The 22538-nt window shown below is 39.9% G+C and overlaps 1 protein-coding gene across 1 annotated transcript in view; it reads right to left on the bottom strand.

Annotated features, from left to right (window-relative positions):
* Positions 1-9552: 9552 nt before the first annotated feature.
* The window catches only part of Trip11 (thyroid hormone receptor interactor 11), a 71015-nt gene continuing 58029 nt past the window's right edge, over positions 9553-22538 (bottom strand). Inside the window, exons 17-21 of the mRNA XM_055592861.1 lie at positions 19566-19647; positions 18527-18641; positions 17145-17261; positions 16867-17011; positions 9553-13168 (exon numbers count right to left, since the gene is read on the bottom strand). Of these exons, the coding sequence (XP_055448836.1) occupies positions 12954-13168; positions 16867-17011; positions 17145-17261; positions 18527-18641; positions 19566-19647 (674 nt within the window). The 3' untranslated portion in view covers positions 9553-12953. The remainder of the gene's footprint in view (positions 13169-16866; positions 17012-17144; positions 17262-18526; positions 18642-19565; positions 19648-22538) is intronic.

The raw sequence follows: 22538 nt of genomic DNA, 5'->3' as shown, positions 1-22538 counted from the left end.
TTCTTTGGGAGAGGACAGGCCGATCTCTTCATACTGGCCGTCCAGATGCCCCTAATAGCCATGTCCTGGATGCTCAAGACTGACAGCAGGGTGTATCTCAGCAAGTAGATCTGATGTCCAAAGTGGGAGCGAAGCTGGGTGTGGCGACCCATGCCTGTAACCACTGTGCAGATATGAGCAAGAGGATCTGGCAAGACCCAGTTCTGAAAACAACACAGTGTGGCTGCCTCAGCGGTTAGGAGTGCTGAGTGCTCTTCCAGGGACTCAAGTTTTGTTCCCAGGACTCACACAGGGCGGCTTACAACCATTTGGAAGTCTAGCTCCAGGGAATCCAAGGTCCTTTTCGGTACACACACACACACACACACACACACACACACATACACACACACACATATAAATCCTCAAAACCAACACAATTTAAAAATGATTAAACAAATAACAAAAGCAAAGAGAATAGAAGACAGACTGGAAAAAGAGTTTGCATTTTAGGCAGCAGTGTTGTGAAGAGCTTCTCCACACAGGTACCACCAACTACTAAGAACCACCCAAAGCAGAAACACAGTTGAGCAAATGTACTCAAGACTCCTTTAGCATTAAGTGTATGTGGTATGGAAAGGCCAAGGAGAAAAAAAAAAGTCATAATTATTTTTTTTTAATTTACAAGATTTAAACACCCTGTGTATACTTTAAAAACAAACAAACAAAACCCCAACTGGATGGCTCAGGAGAGAGGTGCTTGCTGCCAAGTCTGACAACTTCAGTTTGGTCCTTGGAACCCACATAATGGAGAAAAGAGAAACAACTCCTGTGCTGCCCTGACCCAGACCCATACACAAAATACCCTAAGGTGTAAAAAACAATTTATAATTTTATCCTCATGGTCCCTTCTACTCAAAGTACCTCTACACAGATTTTGGTTTAAGGGGTCACGGTTGGCGGCGCCATGGTCCTTTCCACCTAAGCAAGTCGCACAGCAAATCGATGCTGCTTTGTTTCTTGCTCTTTACAAGAAATGGTGTCTCCCTTCACCAGCTGTAGGGACCCCATGCCCTCTGGAAGGGCAAACAGGTAAGGACACTCGACAGGTCACTGTGGCTCCAGGGCAGAGCCTGACCCTGTGCTGTGAGAGAACTCTTTAACGTCTACACACGCCTTCTACTTCAAAGTAGAACAACAACAACAACAACAAGATGTCTCTTAGATTTTTAAGGGATTTCTTGGCTATCTAAAAATTAAACTCTGCATGAAATTCAGCCAAATCCTTCAAATCACCAAGATTTAACTGAGGGCCAGAAATAGTGAACTGAGGTTAAAGGTTGTTGGAGCTGAAAAAGAATGTGTAAAAAGACAGCTGAAATTTTTCAGTTGGGGAAAGTTGCCATTACAGGGCAAGTTACTGAGATCTTAACCCCGGCAGGGCTCAATGAACACACCATGTTCAGAGCCAAGGCAGAAAACCAAGGGTTCAAATGTTTGCCTCAAGTGATCTAAGTAACATTTTTAAATCACTCCTGTCTCCAAGATAAATATTGTTGCAATTATAAAGGATTATAAATTTATAGGACTGCAAAGTTTTGATGAAATGCTATAAAACCCTTGGTTACATCTCTGTTCATATGATCCAAGTCAAGGACAGGAGGATGAGGCTCAGTGGCTACCTCTGTACTCCAATAGACCTGGTCAGGACGACAACCATTGCCTGGTGCCATTTAATTTACTAACCTGTTTCCTTCAAGACATGCTCCCCTGACTTGTCTGCCAGCCTGAACCAGGCACTCTAAAGCCCAGCATGTGTGACCCCAATAATATTTCACACTCTTCCATTAACTCGTACCTGCGCCTGTCTCAGCCTCAGACGAGATCCTACTGCTCCTCAGCTGCCTCCCCACACACCTTGCACCCTCTGCTGTGTGTATCCCCTCTCCTTCACTCCTGTCCGGGTGGGGGAGCCTTCCCCTGAGGTCAGCCGCTCCACCTGTGTTCCAGTATCTCCTCTGCTGTCCTCTTCCCGGGGCTCCCCATCACCCTCCCCACAGCACTTACACCCCCACAGCAGTCTCTGATTTAAATGACTCTCTCCATCCAATGTCACAGAGCTGCCCACAAGCACCATCTCTCCTTGCCACCTGTTATGCCATGTTCACGGGACCCTCAGAGACCACCAGGAGATGACTCGATGCAATTGCAAGAGAGCTTTATTACGAGAGCAATCGAACTCAGGACCCAAGTCTCACTGGCACAGCAGTAGAGAAGTGGGACCCCGAGCTCTGAGTGAACAGGATTTTTAAAGGACAAGTCTTTGAGCCGGGGGTTTCCATGGCAGCAAGCAGGGGGGCACAAGCCTTGGTGTTACAGAATTAGGTGAAGTTTAGCAGGGCGGGGTGACCTTTTCTGAGGCACATAATCACAATGGCTAAGGCATATAATCACAATGGCTATTTTTCTAAACCATATCTGAAACATTGGGGAGAATTTTCCCACCTGATTCTCAACCGATTCCCATTGATTATTGCCAGGGAGTTTGTCTCTATTTTCTATGAAGCATTTATTCTGTTATATTTTCTGGAGGCTGTTGCTAGGAGAGTTAACTTTGTTTTCTGCCAGGTGTACATTCTGTGATATTTCCTGATACCTGAATTCAGCTCCCAGTCAAGATCTTTATTTCAAAATGGAGTTAAATTCAGGCTATCTTAAGCTTTTCATTTCTCCCTTTCCATGTAACTGAAGAGGCCAATCTTGGGCTCTTATAGTTCAAGGTCATCTCCAAGCTGACTGTATTGGGTTTTTATTACCATTAACTGTATAGTTCCTAGTCTTTTTTAATATTTTAAGGACTTGTTAAGCAAGCCTGATTTAAAAATGGCCAAAAGCAAAAGATTCTGCCCTTGAGCTGTTATAACTCTGGCTTTGTACATCCAGTATTGTATTGCAATACTAGTTTCTACTCCAGCTAAGTAATCCCCAAGATAATAGCTAATATCAGGGAGCCACCTTTGACTTAGCATTTCAGCCTGTAGGTGGGATTTTGGACCGGTGATCTCGTCTTCTGAAACTACTTTAGCGCTGACAGTAAGACCGTTGACATAAGGGGCTAGGAAGGCTGAAATGCCAGTCAAAGGCTGGGCAATGGGGCAGTCCTCAGAAACGTCTGGTTAGGTGGTCCACCCGAGGAGGCAGTGAGTAATCATGACAGCTTCCAGGAAGTTCAGATCTCAGCTTGCAGTTTCAACCAGATGAAAATCTGCTGAGACAAGTTTAAACTAGAAACAGAAATTAAAATTTGTCTAATAAATGGGGAAAATGAGGAATCACAACACCAGGGAAAAACTCATCTGGGGTCTGTTTGAGCTATGTCAAATTCAGGTCTCATGACTTTTTGATTTTCTAAAACATTTTGTGAATAACAGGTAAAACTGCATCCAATGGAATGAGCAACAATTTAAGTGTATCATGATCTGAAACTAACATTTTAACTGTGGATACAGCTGTTGATAATCAGCCACCAACAGAGCTGGGCCACTTTTTTTCAGATCTTTTTAGAATTTATTTTTAGTTCCCATCTCCATGTTACACTGGAAAGTTAGGTAGAAATACATTAGTGGCTTTAGTGCTGAACTCTGGATGCTTGGACTTCCCTTAACAAAGTGAATAGAAAAAATAGATTTAAAATATTTTTAACTTCTGTATCAAAGTCTACAAAATGGCAAATATTAAAGATATCATAGTAAAAGCTCTGGTTTTTGGGTCAAATATACACATTATCTATGTGTGTTTAGCATGATGAAATGCATTTTTATATTTATCTCCAGAAAACCATCAAAAGGCAATTAAAATCTTAAACTTGTGACTGGATATAAAGCAATCAGCTTATCAGAACTCTATTAGTCAATGTCATAACTCTGGACTCCTGAAATCTTATAACAACATAAGTACAACAATAGCAGAGAGAGAGGAGAGAAGTCTAAAATATAAAATATTTCCCATTTTTAATATGCCTCAAATCATTTTTTGTATCATTATAATTTATGTTTATATCTTTTAAAACATCTATTTATATCCTTCAATCTTTCTTGTATTTATAAACCCTGAAACATTTTCCCAAACCAAACATTTTTTTGATTCTCAAAATGTAAACTCTTATATCCTCAGACCCTACATAAACTCCATTATCTTTCTATCTAGCCATCCATTATAATACACAGATAATTAACATGAAGCCTGTAGGCAAACCTGCTTGTCTTCTTTAAATAGAAAACCTTGTACCTGGTAATTTTAACTAACTAATAAATTAACCAATACACTAACAATGGATCTAACTATCTGCTCTTTAGCTGCAAGGCTACCATTATCTTAGCTTAGCCATCAATGTAATCAGAGACCTGAGAAGGATAAGTATGTACCAATCCATGTACCAATCAAAATGACAGTGACAGCTAGTCAGTCCATCACTCTAGGAAGCTGTCCCTGGCTCCTGTGGTCTCCTGGCATCATGAGCAGGGCAGTCCAGCAATCAGGCACAGAAGATGACTGTTTCTGTGGATAGAATGGCCTCACCTCGCCCTTAGCAATGTGAAACATTGACTCTCCAGGTGTCCACAGCTTTGTCCACAGTTTAGGCTGGGCCCAGGCAGTGGGCCAGTTGGGGCAGTCTTGCCCAGTGGCTAGCATACCATAATTCAGAGTCACAAATCTGTGCCCAAATCTTCTTGGAGAACTTGGGAGAGCTACTGCCAGAATTTTGGGACTCTCTGTCATAATAAACTTACACATGTTAAAATGCCATATTCATCAGATCTCTGACAAGCTTGAGGGCCAGCATATCTGAATTATTTTTTATCTCTCTTTAAATTATTTATTTTAAATTGCATCCTATGAAATAGAATGCCATAATCTCTAATTCTGGCATATTTCTTAAATAAATATTTTTAAACCCATATTTATCTTTAGTAGATCTATGTAGGCCAATTTTATAATTACCCATCCTAGGGTTAACTTTAAAAACATAAACAAAATAGCAGATAAAATCCATTCTTATAACTAATCGCATTTTTAGCAGTTATTTATATTTATGTAACTATAGATATAACTATATAGTTATATAGTTATGTTTATTAGCATTACTTTAAATATCTTTCTGAACTAAAATCAAAGCAAAACTTTTAATCAAATACAATACATAGAAGGGCCAGAAAATCTTGTCATCCTATCATATTGCATAAAAACTAAAAAGCAAAAAAAAAAAAAAAAAAAAAAAAAGCATAAAGAACAAAAATTTCATTTAGAGACAGCATTCAATAATTTATATAGGAACTGGCAACCAGGCATATATTTTCATAATAATTAAAAATGAGTTGAATATAACCCTATATAAACCTGGGCTAAAAAGTGTAAGAAAACATTTTGCATTGAAAAAAAAACATTGAAGACCAATATATCTTATAGTTTTTTTCTCAAATCATGCTTGCAGGTATAAAAAACAAAGCAAATACAATTTATATCTTTTATAACAGTCTGTATATCTTCAGGTTAGGCTTTTTCCAGCTCCATCCTTTGATTTAACCAGACATTTTTAAAATTTTTAAACCGTATAAAAGTTTTTATCAGAATAATTTTTATTATTTTATTAAAACTGCAATTTTCATAATTGGCTCAAATAGTATAACTTGGTTTTATTTGGTAAAATTAACAAAACAAATATCAAAGTATTTTGTTCTCCCCCAAAGGATTGAGAAACTGTTCCAAGTTCTCTGTTAGAATGCCTAAGGTCATTGTCTAAAATACCTGATAAACTTTAAAATGCTTTATTGCCTTAAACATAGTTTTTTTAAAACTTGTTTTTGAAATATGAAAATAAGGTACCCTTTTTAGGAATGAAGTCACAAAGTATAACCATAATTTTAAAAGGCAAAACCAAATTTTATCAATGCAAACAATTCAGTACTTTTAAAATCAGTATTAAACGTATTATTTTGATGTTGGCTGCCAGCAAGAGAAGTTCCTATATATAAACACATGGAGGTGCAGTTTTAATATTTTATATAAACATAGTTTTAAATCTTATAATTTTTATAATCCTGGTTTTTAAAACAGGACAGAAATTATGTGCAATATTGATTATTAATATATTTAATATTAAATATATTAATATTAATTATTAATTAAAAATATTAAATATATTAATATAATTAATATATTTAATAATCAATAATATATATCAAGATATATAGAACATAGTTAACTTATATATTCAAAACAAACAAAATTATAAAACTTATTTTTATTCTCTTTAGCTATAATTTTAAGGGAGGAACATCTTGTTACCTGTTAAATCCAATTTTTATGACCATAGAGGCTGCAGCTTTTTTTTTTTTTTTACCTGAGAAGCTGCTGTTGCCCCTTTAAGAGCTGCCTGCTTGCACAGAAGCCTTAAACATTTCTCAAAACCTATTTTAATCCATTTCAGCAGTAGCATCAATCTTATAGGGGCTGGCATCCCATATATAATCTCAAAGGGAATTAAACTTAGCTGGTAAAGGGAATTTCTAACCCTATAAAGAGAAATGGAGAGGAGCATCACCCAGTCAGTGCCAGTCTCCAAGGTCAATTTTGTTAAGGTCTCTTTTAATGTTCTGTTCATCCTCGCTACCTGTCCTGAACTTTGGGGCCTATATGCACAATGCAATCTCCAATCTGCCCCAATAAATTTAGCTACATTCTGACTTACCTTGGACACAAATGCTGGCCTATTCTTTCCTGTTTTTGTACATCTTGGCCAAATTAATGGGCCGTCTGTGACCGCCTTGAGACCTGCCAACAGAGTCTGGTAGTAGACTAGGAGGCGCTCCTTACCTGCAGCCGTGTTGTAATCCCAATTGGGCCTCTTATAGGGAAAGTAATCATCAATATGGGATCTGTAGTTGGGACTCCTGTAGTGTCTGGGACATTTTTGTGCGCCTCTGAAATAATATGTCCCCACTCCTCTTGGTAAACAAGACCTGTAAAAGCTGCTGGGCAATCGTCCTGGGTGGGCTGGTGGGTAAAAAGCAGAGAACTTGGCATTCTGAGTTCTCCAGTTAAACCTGTGATGTGGCAAAAGGCCAGTAATGATGAGACAGATTGCCATTAGCATCTGGAGGGCCCCATGGCCCATAAGGGAAGGACTGTAGAATCTGCCTCTTGTTCCCCAGAGGGAAAAGCTGCATGGAGGCTCTGGGTCCTTGGCGCTTGGCCAGATGGTGGTTCCAACCTGGATAAAGGAGCAGGAGTTGGTTGAGGAGTGGGAAGAGGAGGAGGAGGAGGTGGAAAAATTATTTCCATGGGAGTCCCATCCTGCAAAACAGATTAAGGGGGTCTATGGAGCCAGGGCAGTGGCCTCTGGTTTCAGAGAGCCTGTGGAAGGAGGACTGTTAGTGGGGGTCAGAAAAGGCTTAATCTATGGAGGCAGATGAATAACTAGATCCCTCCAAACTACAATATGGGGCACTTGGTCTGGGTGCCCGCATGCTTTCTGAAAGAATCTATTTCCCATCGCAAGGCCAGTGGGAAGGTGGAAAGTTCCTTCTGGCAACCAGCTCACATTGAAGGTGGGCCATTCTGAGCTGCAAAAAAAGTCATTTTTTTCTTTTCTCACATCAACTGAAAGACTGTGAGCTCTAGTTTTAACTTCTCCAAAATGAGTCAGAACCAAGTCAAGAGGTTTGGAGGTATTCCGTCCCATATCGCCAGTCAGTCTATTCATCAAGAGAATTCAGGAGAACGCAAAAGAAGTAAAGAAAACAATTTTAACAAATAGTAAATCACTCATACACAAAAAGAACCTGCCGTCTCAGACAAAAATGAAACCAAAGGCAACAACTTACAGCCTATACCCGGGCTAACATCACGGGACAAAACTGAAATCATAGAAACGAAAACAGCCGCGGTTTTAAACAAAAGTAAAATCAAGCACTCTCAAGTAGACGCAAAACCACAAACAATTAATCACAAAAATTAAACAGTAACTCCAGGCAAAACACCAAGAAAAAAAAAAATTAATCACACACAGAAACCAAGTAACACTGAAAACCTGGACTTTTCTGCCACAGAAGTTCCAGAAAACCGATCCTCACTCCAGTTCCCCTATCCCAGGGGTTCCGAGGAGGTAAAAACAGATCCTCACTCCAGTCCCATCCCAGGGGTTCCGAGGAGGCAGAAACTCCAGGACATCAAAACGTCTTTTGAAGCCCCCACAGCCTAGGCCCCGACACGTCTGTCATACCTAATCCGGCTGCTCCCGTAGGCACCTCGAGGCTTTTCAGGATAAGAAACAAATAAAGGCAAACAAACATTTAAAGCAGATGGACAACATAGAACACATTTACCCGAGGGATTAAGCTCTCGGGGGTCAGGAGTCCTAGAGGTCTTGAGGCATCCCGGACAAGCCCCCAAATGTTATGCCAGGTTCACGGGACCCTCAGAGACCACCAGAAGACGACTCGATGCAATTGCAAGAGAGCTTTATTACGAGAGCAATCGAACTCAAGACCCAAGTCTCACTGGCACAGCAGTAGAGAAGTGGGACCCCGAGCTCTGAGTAAACAGGATTTTTAAAGGGCAAGTCTTTGAGCCGGGGGTTTCCATGGCAGCAAGCAGGGGGGCACAAGCCTTGGTATTACAGAATTGGGTGAAGTTTAGCAGGGCAGGGTGACCTTTTCTGAGGCACATAATCACAATGGCTAAGGCATATAATCACAATGGCTATTTTTCTAAACCATATCTGAAACATTGGGGAGAATTTTCCCACCCGATTCCCATTGATTATTGCCAGGGAGTTTGTCTCTATTTTCTATGAAGCATTTATTCTGTTATATTTTCTGGAGGCTGTTGCTAGGAGAGTTAACTTTGTTTTCTGCCAGGTGTACATTCTGTGATATTTTCTGGTACCTGAATTCAGCTCCCAGTCAAGATCTTTATTTCAAAATGGAGTTATATTCAGGCTATCTTAAGCTCTTCACACCCACCCACTCAACAAAAAAGCCTTTCTTCTCACTATTCCGTCCACCCCACTCTAGTCAACCCAGAACAGCTCCTGGTCCCTAAATTCAGCAGCACTATAATTATTCATGTGATACGCGTGTGAACAAATGTCACCTGTTTTTTATAACTGGACAAGGCTACCAGGTGGGCACCATCTCAGGTATGAGAAAAATGTGGCCACAAAGTAATTTTGCCAAAGGTCACACAAGAAGCTGAAAACTCAGTTGTCAAATTAAAAAAACCCATTCCTTCTAATAATGCTATCACACGAATAATTAAAAATAGGTTCCATGTCCATGTACTAACTACTTTGGAGAAAGACAAGTGGCCAGTGTTGCCACTGTGTCCTCTGGAAGGAAGAGACTAGTCCAGCTAGCCTTCAGGTCCTCCTTTCACACGAAATCCTGAGTCTTACTCCATCCATGCTTAACACTCAGGGCTGACATGCAGCAGACATGCCAATCGAGTCAAGACCCAGAGGTGACAAACAATACGTGCAAGTGAGTTCTCCTCCTGAAGAGACACCGACAGCTGTTTTGCAAGTTTTTTATTGTGGATGAAGACAGACAATTTATATCACTTTTATTTGGAGGGTTATTTTTGCCTTGCAATGCTCCTGAAAAATTCAGGAGTGCATTGGCTTTAGCTCTATATAAAACATAACCAAATCTTATGGTACAGCTGAAAAATTTTCACACCTAGTTATTTTCCTATAAATTAAGACGTGTCAATTTTAAGTAATTAAATCATAATAAGTTAAGATGTAAAGACTGGCAAATCATCACAAATGTCAACGCTACAATGATCATCATTTTCCCAGAATATATAAAATAAATATTACCTAACCTGATATTTACAGAATAGAAATTTTTGTTGATAGATGCTTTAAATGCTGTGATATATGAAAATCTCTTTAAAAAATCCAGTTCAAATGCAGCACTCTCTATGGTTTTCATCTCGTCGCCTGGGCCGGCCCCTCTTCCCGTAGCTGACTGGTAAGCATGTCCATGGTCTTGATTCCTTTGGAAGCTTCCAGGAACTGAAGGCTCTTCTTGGGTGATACTCAAGGTTCAGCTGGCTCGCTGCATGCCATCTTTTTGTCTATGTGCTTTGGTCTTTCCCCCTTTAAAAAACAAACAGGAATTCCAGGAAGTAAGACTCACAGAAGCACATGCTGGCGATCCCGGCCAATCGACACCAACGGCAGGGTGAACCGAGAGTGGATTTCGTTGTACTCGAAAACCGTTAGGAATGTTGTGAGGAACTGTGGTTTTCATGCAGAATCCAACCACAAATTCCACGAGGTGCTTGCAGCTACCCTGAGCAGCCATTCTGCAGTTACTATGCTAGAACCATAGCCGTGTCCTGTTGGAAGCAATGAATGCGCATGCTTCTCCATCTCTGATAAGAAGTTCCTTGAGCACATGGTTCATCGTTGATACAACTAGTTTCAGAAAAGCTGATCTGGTTTAGATCAATGACCATTTAGAATGCACATAGAGACATTAGGTACTACAGCTTTCAGACAAGATCATCTACTTCAACAGCAGCCATGTGATGCCATGATCTTTGATGCCTGGCTGTAGAATCCCCACCCCCACCCCGACAGCTTTCAAACTTAGGTTACATAAAATGGTGGGGGAGGGCAGGTTGTTTTGGTCAGGGAACTTCAAATGTCATGAAAGTTATTTAAATATAAAGCACATTGCTTAAATAGCCACCATGTGCCTCTTCTCTAAAAGAAAACAGTTTCCATCTTCTATTTTCTCCTCAGTGAAAAAAACTAGGCTTTCGGCTGCTTTCTGCAGAACTTAAAAGTTCCCTGGCTAGCACTAGGTGATCCAGGCTAATGAGGGAGAATAGCTTTCTAAAAAACATAAAAAACCTGTATCAGCAGACCCTCAACTGACAATGGCTTAACTCTGTTTCAGTGTTGAGGTTTGCCAAAATAATACACATCAAGCAGAAATTGTGCTTCTTATTACAATTTCTCTTTTCTCAATGCTGGGCAGCAGTGGGAACTTGCAGCTCCTGGTCAGTGGTCCTGAGGGGAAGCAGCCGAGCTAAGCCAGGCCAACTGACAGCAAGTGAATGCTCAGCTCAAGATGTTTTTTATTATGATGTGTTTAGTGGGCTGTGAGCCCACTGTAAGCTGAGGGGCATCTGCAACACTGGCAAGACTGGCAGGGGCGGCCTAACATTTCTATTAATAACTGCTGGCAACTCTTTCTCACACGTGGCAGAGAAGCGAGGGTAACTGAGTTAAGTTAAGGACTCAGGTGACATCAGGAAGCAGCATTATCTCAGTTGATTCTTCAGAAAAAGGTATTTTAAACATCAAAACACATCATTAAAACCTCCAGTCTTCCGAACACCTTAGAAATATACAGTTTACCACAGATGAGTTTACAAGCAGCCCAGCTCAGCTCTGACAGGTTCCAGGACTGTTGACACTTTTGAATTAGTCTCATATTTACCCTTCTTTGCTATACAGCCTTTTCTATCTTATAGGCTTATCTGAATTTACAAAATATGCAAGAAATTACTTTTAAATGTGCAACACCATCAACTAATACAAATATGGACATCCTGAAACAACAAAAGCGGAGTCCGGGTAACAGCTTGTAGAAAAGTACAGAAATACTTGCACTAAGTTCCAAACACCTGGGGCTAGTGCGCTGAAGTGGCCACCATGATAAGCATGGAGTGCCTTGGCCCACACGGTGAGGCTCACAGAGGCAGGACATGACAGTCCCGGGATATTGCTAACAGTGGTCTAAGGTTCACGTGGATCCAGCCCTCCAGTTTACTCTTACATGAGTTAGTTACATGCCTTTGCACATTTGTGCAAGGAAATCTCACAGTTTTCGATTGCTTGTTTTTGTGGTTGTTGAAGTATGTTTTGAGGAAGGCGCTCACTATGTTTGTTCTCTGGCTAGCCTAAAACTCACTGTGTAGACCAGGCTGGCCTCCAACTCTTAAGCAATCCTCTTGCTCTGCTTCCCAAGCACTGGGACTAACCCTGTGCCACCAGGCCCAGCTAGAAACCTGTAGTTTTAGGTGATACTTTAAAAAACTGTTCAGCTCTTGAAACTAAATACCATTTAGTTACTCACAGCATGTACTCCACAATAAAAAGAAACAAACTACTGACCCATGAAACAACTTGGATGGATCTCAAAAGGAATTATGCTAAGTGAAAAACACCCATTTCAAGAGGTTACATATGATTTCATTTAAACAGCATTTACCAAATAACAGAATTTTAGAGGGTGACAGTTAGTGGTTGTCAGGGAGTAAGGGAGGCAGCAAGCGTTACAAAAAGGCAGCTAAGGGGATCCTTCTGATGAAAAGTTGGACCTTGACAGTGACGGTCACGTGAATCTACACACACGATAAAATTGCATAGAAGCAAATACCTCCTTTGCCTCAGGGAAGCTGTAAACTTCCAGGAACAGCTTTGTTCTCTGTTCTCTCCCTACATAAGGCCCTCTACAGGTGATCAGTGAATACACAGAGTATTTGCTGCTCTATTCAGAGCTGTTTTCTGGAGGAGGGGGATAAAGATAATTAAAAGATGAACCACTTGTCCCTATAGTTAAATGAGCTTGAAAATCTGGGGAGATAAAAGCAGACACAGTTACTACTGTTCCTGCCTGTCCTTTTTTAGGGTTTTGTAAATTAAAAAGTAAACCAAATGCTTCTATTTCAAATTAGGTAAAATCATAAAGTGAAAAAGGCAGATTATATAGCAGATACTTGTTCTTTTGACACCTGCAGTTTCTAAAAGCATTAAGAATATTTTTATTAACAGAGAAATTACAACTATAAACAAATACATGACTCTTTCCAGAAGGCCACTTTGTGGTAAAGTTTACACATACAGTGTTCATGGTTTCCTTAAAGTGCTACACAGTCTCTGGCTCGAAAGCCACCTATTGCTTTAGAAGGTCTTTTAATACAACGCCAGCACTGTTGTCAGGTGACACTGGCAAAGGTGTAAACGTGGGTAGAACATCTGAGATGGGTTTCAAAAGAAGATGCCCAGGCCCACCAGGTCCAGCTGGGTTAATAAGGGGTACAGCCGCTGAGCGAGGAGCCAAGAATGGATTGAGATCTGTTCTTCTTCCTGCCCTGGATTCTGCTACATCTAAAAAATAAGATACACATTTAGTTTGTATCCTTCACAAAGAGATTTAATGAATAACTTTCTCCATACAAGAATATGAGAGAACCTATTTTAAACTCATTAACATAGTTGTTGGGACAGGGTCTCTAGTTCAGGCTGGCCATGAACCCCTGAGGATAGTCCTCCTGTCTCTTACTTTAAGAGCTGGAATTGCGACCGCGCTCAGTTTTAACAGACATTTGAGTAACCAATTTATCACTACTATCAAACAGTACTCAAGGCACAAGTTCGGGGCTATCCTTTATTCAAAACAAGAACACCAACAGACCCTCAAATCCTAAGCACAAAATACTAATCTGTGAGCCAACAAGGTAAACAACCCTACTGCCCAGCCTCCAGTTCTGACCCTAGAACCCATGTGGTAGGAGAGAACGATTCCCTCAAAAGTTGTTCTTTGACTGCCAAAAGTGTGCATGGAGCACGCACACTCACATACATATAGACATGTGTACACACAATAAACAAATAACATTTTAAGATTACTAATGTCTATCAGTATTAGTGTATTAAAGCTTATGAAGGTCCATCCCTAGCCATTCAAAGCATCTTCTGATAAAAAGCAATGTCACATGAGCTTTATGTTTCCATATTTGGCTACCAACAAATTAAATCTGTATGCTGCTGAGCTCTGGATGCTGTAAGCAGGATCTACCTATTGAAAACCAGATGGGTGAAAGTGTGAGAGCCACAGAGGTCCTTGTGCTCACAGATAAGCAAAGGGAACCAGGAATGCTACACACAGGGATGTCTATAACCTGCTTTCTGCCCAGAGGCTGGGAGTGGGCGTGCTTAATATCCTGGTGGCATTGTGCTATGTGGTCAAGACCACACTGGATAATATCCCAGATGCTTACAGTGAGCTTGTCAATCCATAAAACCTATCTGTGTAGAAGGTGTCATGTAGTCAATCTACGGAATCCATTTGGAAGACGTCATATGTGCTTTACAAAGAGTTTTGATGTAGTCATGTCTTAAGCTTTCTTGTGCACACAGGCCTGAGTCATTTATCACCAGATACATTTTCACCAAATAGTGCTGTGTTTAATGCCTAAAATAAACTACTCAAGGCCAGACTCATGAAGATTGAACCAATACCTGCTACTGAGTCCCGTTGAACTGAACTACCTTCTTGCCTCACCATTGATCTTTACTCTGCTGGCCATGGTGGTAAGAGAGACCCACACCCAAAAGAGAAGAAACGAAGAAAGAGAATGGTAGAAAAGGGAACAGAAGAGTATTTGTATGTGCAACAATATTAATTAAAGTATTTTATCTTCAAATATTAGTTCTATAACTAAGAGCTACACTTACTATAATAGCTTTGAAATGATGGTATTGTATGTTATAGGGTAAATACTTTTCATACCCACCTGAAAGATGAAGGACTTGAGAAATTAAGCTTTCCCAGTGATTATAATAGCTATGAAAAATGCTAGTGTATCATATTATTGCAATTAATTATAATTAAAATTAATTTACTAAAAAAGAAAATACTATACGCATTCATAACTCAGTCACCTTTTAGGTATTGAAAGGATGGAGAACATTTTCACTGCTATTATTTCTCTATTAAATTTGGCAGTTACAATTCATTTTCTTTAGAATAGGTATTTGACTTATGACCTATCTTAACAGCTAAAGTTTTGCTTTATTACTGGAAAACACTAATAATGTCATTGGTGAAAGCTAAGGAAACCCTTGGAAGTCCCTTCTTAAGCGATGGGAAACTTAAACACACAGGCCCCCAAGACAGAGACAAACTCATTATCTGTGGCTGTTGCCAAGCACTTCTGGATTCCAATGCTGGACATCCTGTGATCAACAACTTTCTGAGCTGGAAAACCTCCTGTGCTGCCTACTAAGCTCTACATGCCATGAACACTATGCACACTGTGAACATAGGTGGACACTAAGCTTGTGTCCTCTATGAGAACCCTGCCAACTCAGTCCACCTCTGACTGATACATACATCAAGCTGAGCTCAGTAGATGGAGGAAAGGAAGATGGTAAGAAAGAAAGGAAAGAAGAAAGGAGGAGTGAGGGACAGATAAGGATAGGAAAAGCAGAGAAATGTGGTGATCTTGTGACAAAGAATGTGAGAATCTCTTTTATGTAGCTACAATCTACTGTAACATTAAGATGAAAACTGTCCTCAGCATAGTCTATACTCCTAGAGTAACAACTTTTCACTGAATTAAGCAGCTAAACTTTTAATCTTAATGTCAAATAAACTTTATTACTTCATCTTTATATAAAAGTTCCTAAAAATGGAAACGTTTGTCTAAATAACTAAGAAAGTTTAAAAAATTCTAAGACATAAATTCTTTAATATTTTATCCAAATTTCACTATGGTGTGTAATATGAATTAGGAAACATATGTTATTTTCCTTAAGTCTATACTAAAATTGTGAGTCTAAATTAAAATACGTAAATTATAGGGAAAAAGAATTTATTTATAGTCTAGTGGATAATTCAATTTCAGCTCAAGAAGTTTTACTATATGCCAGTGTCATCAATATAAAATAAATAAGACTCTTACAACTCAACGGGACCTAAAATATACCATGCAACCAGCAACCATTCCCTTCCAGACAGCTCTTCCCACATGCAAGGGGACTTTGCCACATTCTTGGATGTTTGGGTCATTTAACTAAACCAATAGTCAAACTTTACTGAATATAAGAAGTCCAAAGATGAAAGTTACTTTCGTACTATAAATTATGCTTCTAGCTTTGATTAGTGAGAAGTACCATAAGAGAGAAAGGAAAACAGGGAACAACACAAAGATGTAACTAGCTCAGCACCATCTCCAGGAGAGAAAGTCACAGGGATGTATACTGATAATTATAAACATACTACAGTATCTCTAATTACACTTTAGTGTCTATATATACTGCAACAAATATATATGATTTGGAGTGTGTGGAAATGACAAACAAAAAGGCTTCTCATGAAGACCCTGAGAATTATTTTGACATAAAAAATGAAAACATTTCAAACTATTTACATTAATTAAAACAAATACATACCAAGCTACTACAACATATAAGGCCTAAATTTGGTGACATTAGGATTATAAAAGCATTAAGCATCTTCCCCAGGGCCCTCCTTGGGGAAGGCTAATCTAGAGGCTTAGTTTCTTTAGGACTATAGATTTTAGTATGTTTATCCTATATTATATGTCTAATATCCACTTATAAGTGCATATATACCATGTGTGTCTTTCTGCTTCTGGGTTACCTCACTCAGGATGATCTTTTCTAGTTCCATCCATTTGTCTGCAAATTTCATGATTTCCTTGTTTTTAATTGCCATCATGTAAATGTATCACAATTTCTGTATCCATTTGTCAGTTGAGGGGCATCTGGGCTGTTTCCAGATTCTGGCTATTATGAATGAAGCTGCTATAAACATAGTTGAGCAAATGTCCTTTTTGTATTGTTGAGAATCTTTCGGATATATGCCCAAAATTAATGAATTGTAAATAATAATAATAATAATAATAATAATAATAAAAAATTATATTCCAAACACAAAAAAATGGAAGCAGTACTATACATTTCGAAAACACGGAAAAGTAAATGTCACTAGCAAGCTAAATCATAAATTAAGCATTTGATTTTAACCACTGAAGGAAAAACCACATGTCCAGTTTTACCTCTGAAGCTTTCAGATACGCCTGTGTCAACTTTCTTTCTTCCTGGAGAATCTAGAGGCTTCAGGTCAGGGACTGACAGCTTTGGGGGTGGGACAGATGGATGTGACTCTGTTTCCAGAAATTTAACAAAGAGTTCTGAAAAGGACTAAGAGAAAATACTTTGGTTATATTACTAGGGCTGTATTAAATGATGCAAAAGAAATCTAACACTATGGAAATGAGTGTGCTATGCAAACACTTCACCATTCACGTTCAACAAGAGTAAAACTGGGTCTTACACTATTAAACACAGATTGCTGATTTGGTCTCAAAGGTGTATTGGGCACACTTTTTGAGCCTCCTCCAAGCCATCCAGTCATCCACCGAGTAACACCTCCTTGATCTTCAGCAAGCAACTAGAACAATATTTTAAAATAGAAAAATATTATCAATACAAGAGCTACTTTTATGCGACTTCATGGCAAGGTAAATCATGCTTTGTAAATCAATCCTAATAAATGTTTCCTATTATTGACAGAAGTTACAGAGAAAATAAAATGTCACCTCAAGCACAATCTGAAATAAATGTTCCGGGCATGGTTGTGTCTCACAAATTTCAACCACCTGATAAGATGACTAGTATATTTAAACTAACATCATACAAACTGAACAAAAGAACCTCTTTAAAAAAAATTGTATTAACCCTGGGTAAGATGATCAATCCTCACTCAGAAAGGCAAACAGAACAGATATCAGAAGAGGGAGAAAACAGGGAATAGGACAGGAGCTTACCAGAAAGGGCCTTTGGAAGACTCTACCCAGCAAGGTATCAAAGCAGATGCTGAGACTCAAAGCCAAACTTTGGGCAGAGTGCAGGGAATCTTATGAAGGAAGGGGGAGATAGAAAGACCTGGAGGAAACAGGAGCTCTACAAGGAGAGCAACAGAACCAAAAAATCTGGGCACAGCGGTCTTTCTGAGACTGATACTCTAACTAAAGACCATGCATGGAGATAACCTAGAACCCCTGCACAGATATAGCCCATGGCAGCTCAGTTTCCAAGTGGGTTCTCTAGTAAGGGGAACAGGGGCAGTCTCTGACATGAACTCAGTGGCTGGCTCTTTGATCACCTCCCCCTGAGGGGGAAGCAGCCTTGCCAGGCCACAGAGGAAGACAATGCAGCCAGTCCTGATGAGACCTGGACTACGGTCAGATGGAAGGGGAGGAGGACCTCCCCTATCAGTGGACTTTCGGAGGGCCTGAGGAGGAGATGAGGGAGGAGATGTAGGAGGAGGGGTGGGATTGGGAGGGGCTGAGGGAGGGGGCTAAAGCTGGGATACAAAGTGAATAAACTGTAATTTATATAAAAAATTTTTAAAAGAAATTATTTAAACAACTGTATTAAACCCGTTATTTATATAGTAAAAAGAAGCTATTGTCCATGATGCCCCTATATCATAAACATAATTATAAACATACTTAGAATTGAAGCCAGACATAGCTAAGTGGTGGCGTGCTGACCCAACGTGTGGGAGACACGCCAGGTTCAACGCCCAGTGAGAGACAGAGAGAAAGAGAACGAGGGAGGGGGGAGAGGGACACGGGATGACAGAGCTGCGAACAAAGAGGTGGGGGTGAGCAGAGGAAAGGAGGATCTAGAGCAGTTTTACTGTGTAGTTACCTGCTCCATTTCCTCTTTATTAACACCCAGGACGCTCCCCATTAGTCGAAGTACTTCATGACGCTTATTTTTAGGTGTGTGGAAATGACCAATGAAGAGGTTTCTCATGAGGACTCTAAGACAATCAAGGCAGAAACAATTCAGATAAACCGAACATGGCCAATCTACAAAAAAGCATATCTACACACTAAACATTTTCTTATACTTAAACAATGAGATGCTGAATTATAAAGACAGAATAATAAAATATTCTAAAGTGGCTTTTAAAATAAGTCTAATTAGGAATATTTCAGACAACCCAAAATGCATACTTAAAAAAAAAAATCACTTATTAGTCACCCATTTCTTTAGACCTTAGCCAACTGAGAAGGAATCTCACAAGTAATTCTCAGCACCTAACTAGGTGATTCTCACCTAAGAGACACGAAAATGTAGATAGATATTATACGTCCCCAACCATATTTATTAAAAAATTTAAATAATATCTTAAGATTTAAAAATCTTAAAATAACTAGGTTTCAGACCTAAGACTTTTAAACATGTTAGATTATGTCCACTTAAGGGTAGTAAAGAGGGGAAAAAAATAAAAATAAACCTTTTATTTTCTAAGTATTTCATATAGGAGTAATTTTTATTTGTTTGTTTGTTTAGAGACAGGGTTTCTCTGTGTAACCGTGGCTGTCCTGGACTCATATTGTAGATCAGGCTGGTCTCAAACTCATAGAGATCCATCTACCTGCTCTGCCTCTCCCAACCTCTGAGATTATAGCCGTGTCCCACCACACCCAGCTAGGAGTGATTTTTTTTTTTAACTCTTGCATATGGTTTTGAGAAAAGAAATGAGTTGAGAAAACAGACTTTAAAAATAAAAGAAAGTAAGTTATTTTATTGACTGTCATGAAAACTACCTACACCTCATTATACAAGAAAAGCAAAAGGTGTTTTAAAATGTAGTCCCATGTGAACTTCTACTGTAGCCAGGCTGTTCTATGAAAGCAATTCCTGTAAAACAGAAGAGGAAGCAAGAGACAAAGCTTACTTGTCCACTTTTCCTTCCGAGCTGTTCACTAAGTTCATCAATTTCTTCTGAGCGTCATCCAACATCTCTTGGTGGAGTTCATCTATTTTAAGAGAAAGTGGATAAAGACAGCATTAACTGACCAGCCTGGATGAACACACAGCAGTACTTACTTAGAAATGTGAATACGTGTCCTGTTCTACTGGAGAATGGACAATTGCTGTCACCTTTTCTTGGGGGCAGGCAACTTGAACCTCTATTACAAAAATTACCTAGAAGGCAGTATTCAGCATGGTTTGCTCCCAATAAAATGATCAGTTCTTTAATAGAAGTGGAAAAATCACAACAGGTTTCCATTCTTAGGAACTTCCACGCGCAAAGCAAACTGTCACCACGGCTTTCTTGCATAATGCATTTCCAGATCAGCTCTCACTTAATGAGAGGAAATGGAAAGGACAACTTTAGATTTCCCTTGCTCTATTTTCCTGGCTGGGCTCTGCTGTTGGTGAGCCAAAAGAGTATCTAAGAAACTAACACTGCGGCTTAGCTCAGCTGACAGGGCAAAGGACTCTGCGGAACGGAAACTGCAAAGCACAATTAAGTGCCTGGGCTCTAACATGCTAATCATGTTTAACGAAAGCTGCTGGCTCACCTAAAAGATGTTTAGATAAATTCTAAATCTCCACTTTAAAAAAAAAGGAAAACCTGTAAAAGCGTTGGAATCGAGGCATCTTTTAGAGGCAAAGTTTAAATTAAATCAAGAGACACCCTGTTCATAAGCTAATCCTGCCAAAGGATCAAGTCTCCTTGGCTACAGAACCTCTCAGTTCAACAGTCCACACCTTTTACTCAGAAGCAGACAGCCTGAGCTGAAACAAGTGCTTACTGACTTTAAAGAGAACTAAAGAGGAGTCCTCTTCCGATAAGGGACGACACACCTAGCCCTTCCCTGACTGGGAACAGTTGGTGAGTCCCCTTCCCAGGCACTTTTCCCATTCTGTGTATCGTTTCTCTTTCCATTACCTTTTGAAGCATTATAGTTTTAAATTTTGATAAAGTCTAGTTTACTTATTATTGGTTTTGCCCAGTACTGTGAAGATTTACTCCTACATCTTGTAAGAGTTTAATGGTTTTGAATAGAACATTTAGGATCATGATCCTTATTGCGCTCATCTTTATGCATGGTCTGAGACAGGTGTCCAACCTGCTATCTGCCTGATTCTCTTCACAGGAAAACAGCGGCTGCAGCATTACATGGTTCTGGTATTGTTCTTTTGGCATGGTTTTGTAAAGTCAACTGACCATCAATGTCTGGTGCATTTTCTGACTGTTCTTGCCCACAGATTTTGCATGATTTTCTCCCACTGATGAAGCTCTTGTTTCTCAGGACTGGCTACTATACTTCCCACATCCACTCTTCATTATGAAGTTCCTAACTTACCTGCTTGCATGACTTTCCCCCCAGACACATTAGGTCTCTCCTTGGTTTCCATTCTGTCCTGTACAATGACTAAAATGCTGACTTATAGCACCAAGTGCAAATATAAAGTATCTACGTTAAAGGTTTGCAATGGCTTGTGGTTCTCTAAATTGCAAAATGCTATTCATATAATAGGCTAGCTTTACCAAAATAGAGATGGTTGCCATAACCATATTATAAAAACCAAGGTTTGTGTTTGGAAAATCTCCTACAAACTTTTCCTTTCCTGTCTTCGCAATAAGAATTTAAAATTGGATATAAAAGGCGGGGGTGGGGCTATTACTGAGGTCTGACTCAGTAAAATGACTTGGACTCTTCAAGTACTTTACACTGTGGGCATGTGTTGCCATTCAGGCCTTTCTCCAGCATTATATTCTAGATGTGACAGAACTCTTGGCCACAAAAAGAACCCACCAAATCAGCAAGCTGAAGCAGGAATTACTGTCAAGCCTTCCCCTCCTCCAGGACTATAGAATAGTAGCTGAGGAACAGCTCAGACTTTCCCACTCTATCCGCATGTGGCTGTGTGCTCACACAGAGGCAAGAGGAGGTCATCAGTGTCCTCCTCCATCACTCTCTGCCTTATTCCCTTGAGACGGTCTCCCACTGAAGCCAGTAAGCCTCGCTTTCAAGCCCCACAGTGCTGGGGCTATGGGAACCGGTGCAACCTTATGGGTGCTGGGATCCAAATGCACATCCTGAGCTTGCATAGCAAGCCCTCTCACCCAGGAGCCATCGCTCCAGCCCTGATGGTCTGTGTGCCTCATGCACACAGTGCCCGTGGAGACCAGAAGGCATCAGATCCCCTGGGACTGGAGCTAAGAGACAGTTGTGAGCTGCCATGTGGGTGCTGGGAAGCAAACCCAGGTCCTCTGGAAGAGCAGTTGCTAAACCATCTCCAGCATATGCGTGTGTGTGTGTATATATTTCACACACACACACACACACACACACACACACACACACACACACTTCTTATTCCTTTTTTACTGTTTCAATGTAGGCATAAAAAAAAAAAAAAACTTACATCAAGCATGGTAGTACATGCTTGTAATCCAAGCATTCAGGTGTCTGGGGCAGAAGAATTCCTAATTTGAGGCCACCCTGAGCTACATAAAGAAACTCAGCTTAACCTTTCTCAGGAGAGAAAAGGGAGGTGGGTAGAGACTTACACAGTTTATTTGTATTGGACAGTTTGTTCTTACCACATAAACCATATATTAAGCTATATTACACTCTCTCTTGTTTAAACAAACTGGAAAAACAAAAAGTGAGCTGCTGAGCCAGGAGACAGTTTAGCAGGTCAAAGTGCTGCTTTGTAAGCCTGATGACCTAAATTTTATCTCTAGAATCCACAGAAAGGCTCAAGGAGAGAACTGATGTCACAAAATTGTCTTCTGACCTCTACATGGGCTGTGGCATGCATATACTTCCTAGCACACACCATAAGTACACATAATAACAACTAATAAAAACTTGCTTTTTCGTTGTTTTATTTATTCACAGGCTTTGTG

The sequence above is a fragment of the Psammomys obesus genome, unplaced genomic scaffold, assembly GCF_907164565.1.
Source record: "Psammomys obesus unplaced genomic scaffold, mPsaObe1.curated_primary_1811, whole genome shotgun sequence".
Lineage (NCBI taxonomy): Eukaryota > Metazoa > Chordata > Mammalia > Rodentia > Muridae > Psammomys > Psammomys obesus.
This window is presented reverse-complemented; position numbering and strand designations above follow the sequence as displayed.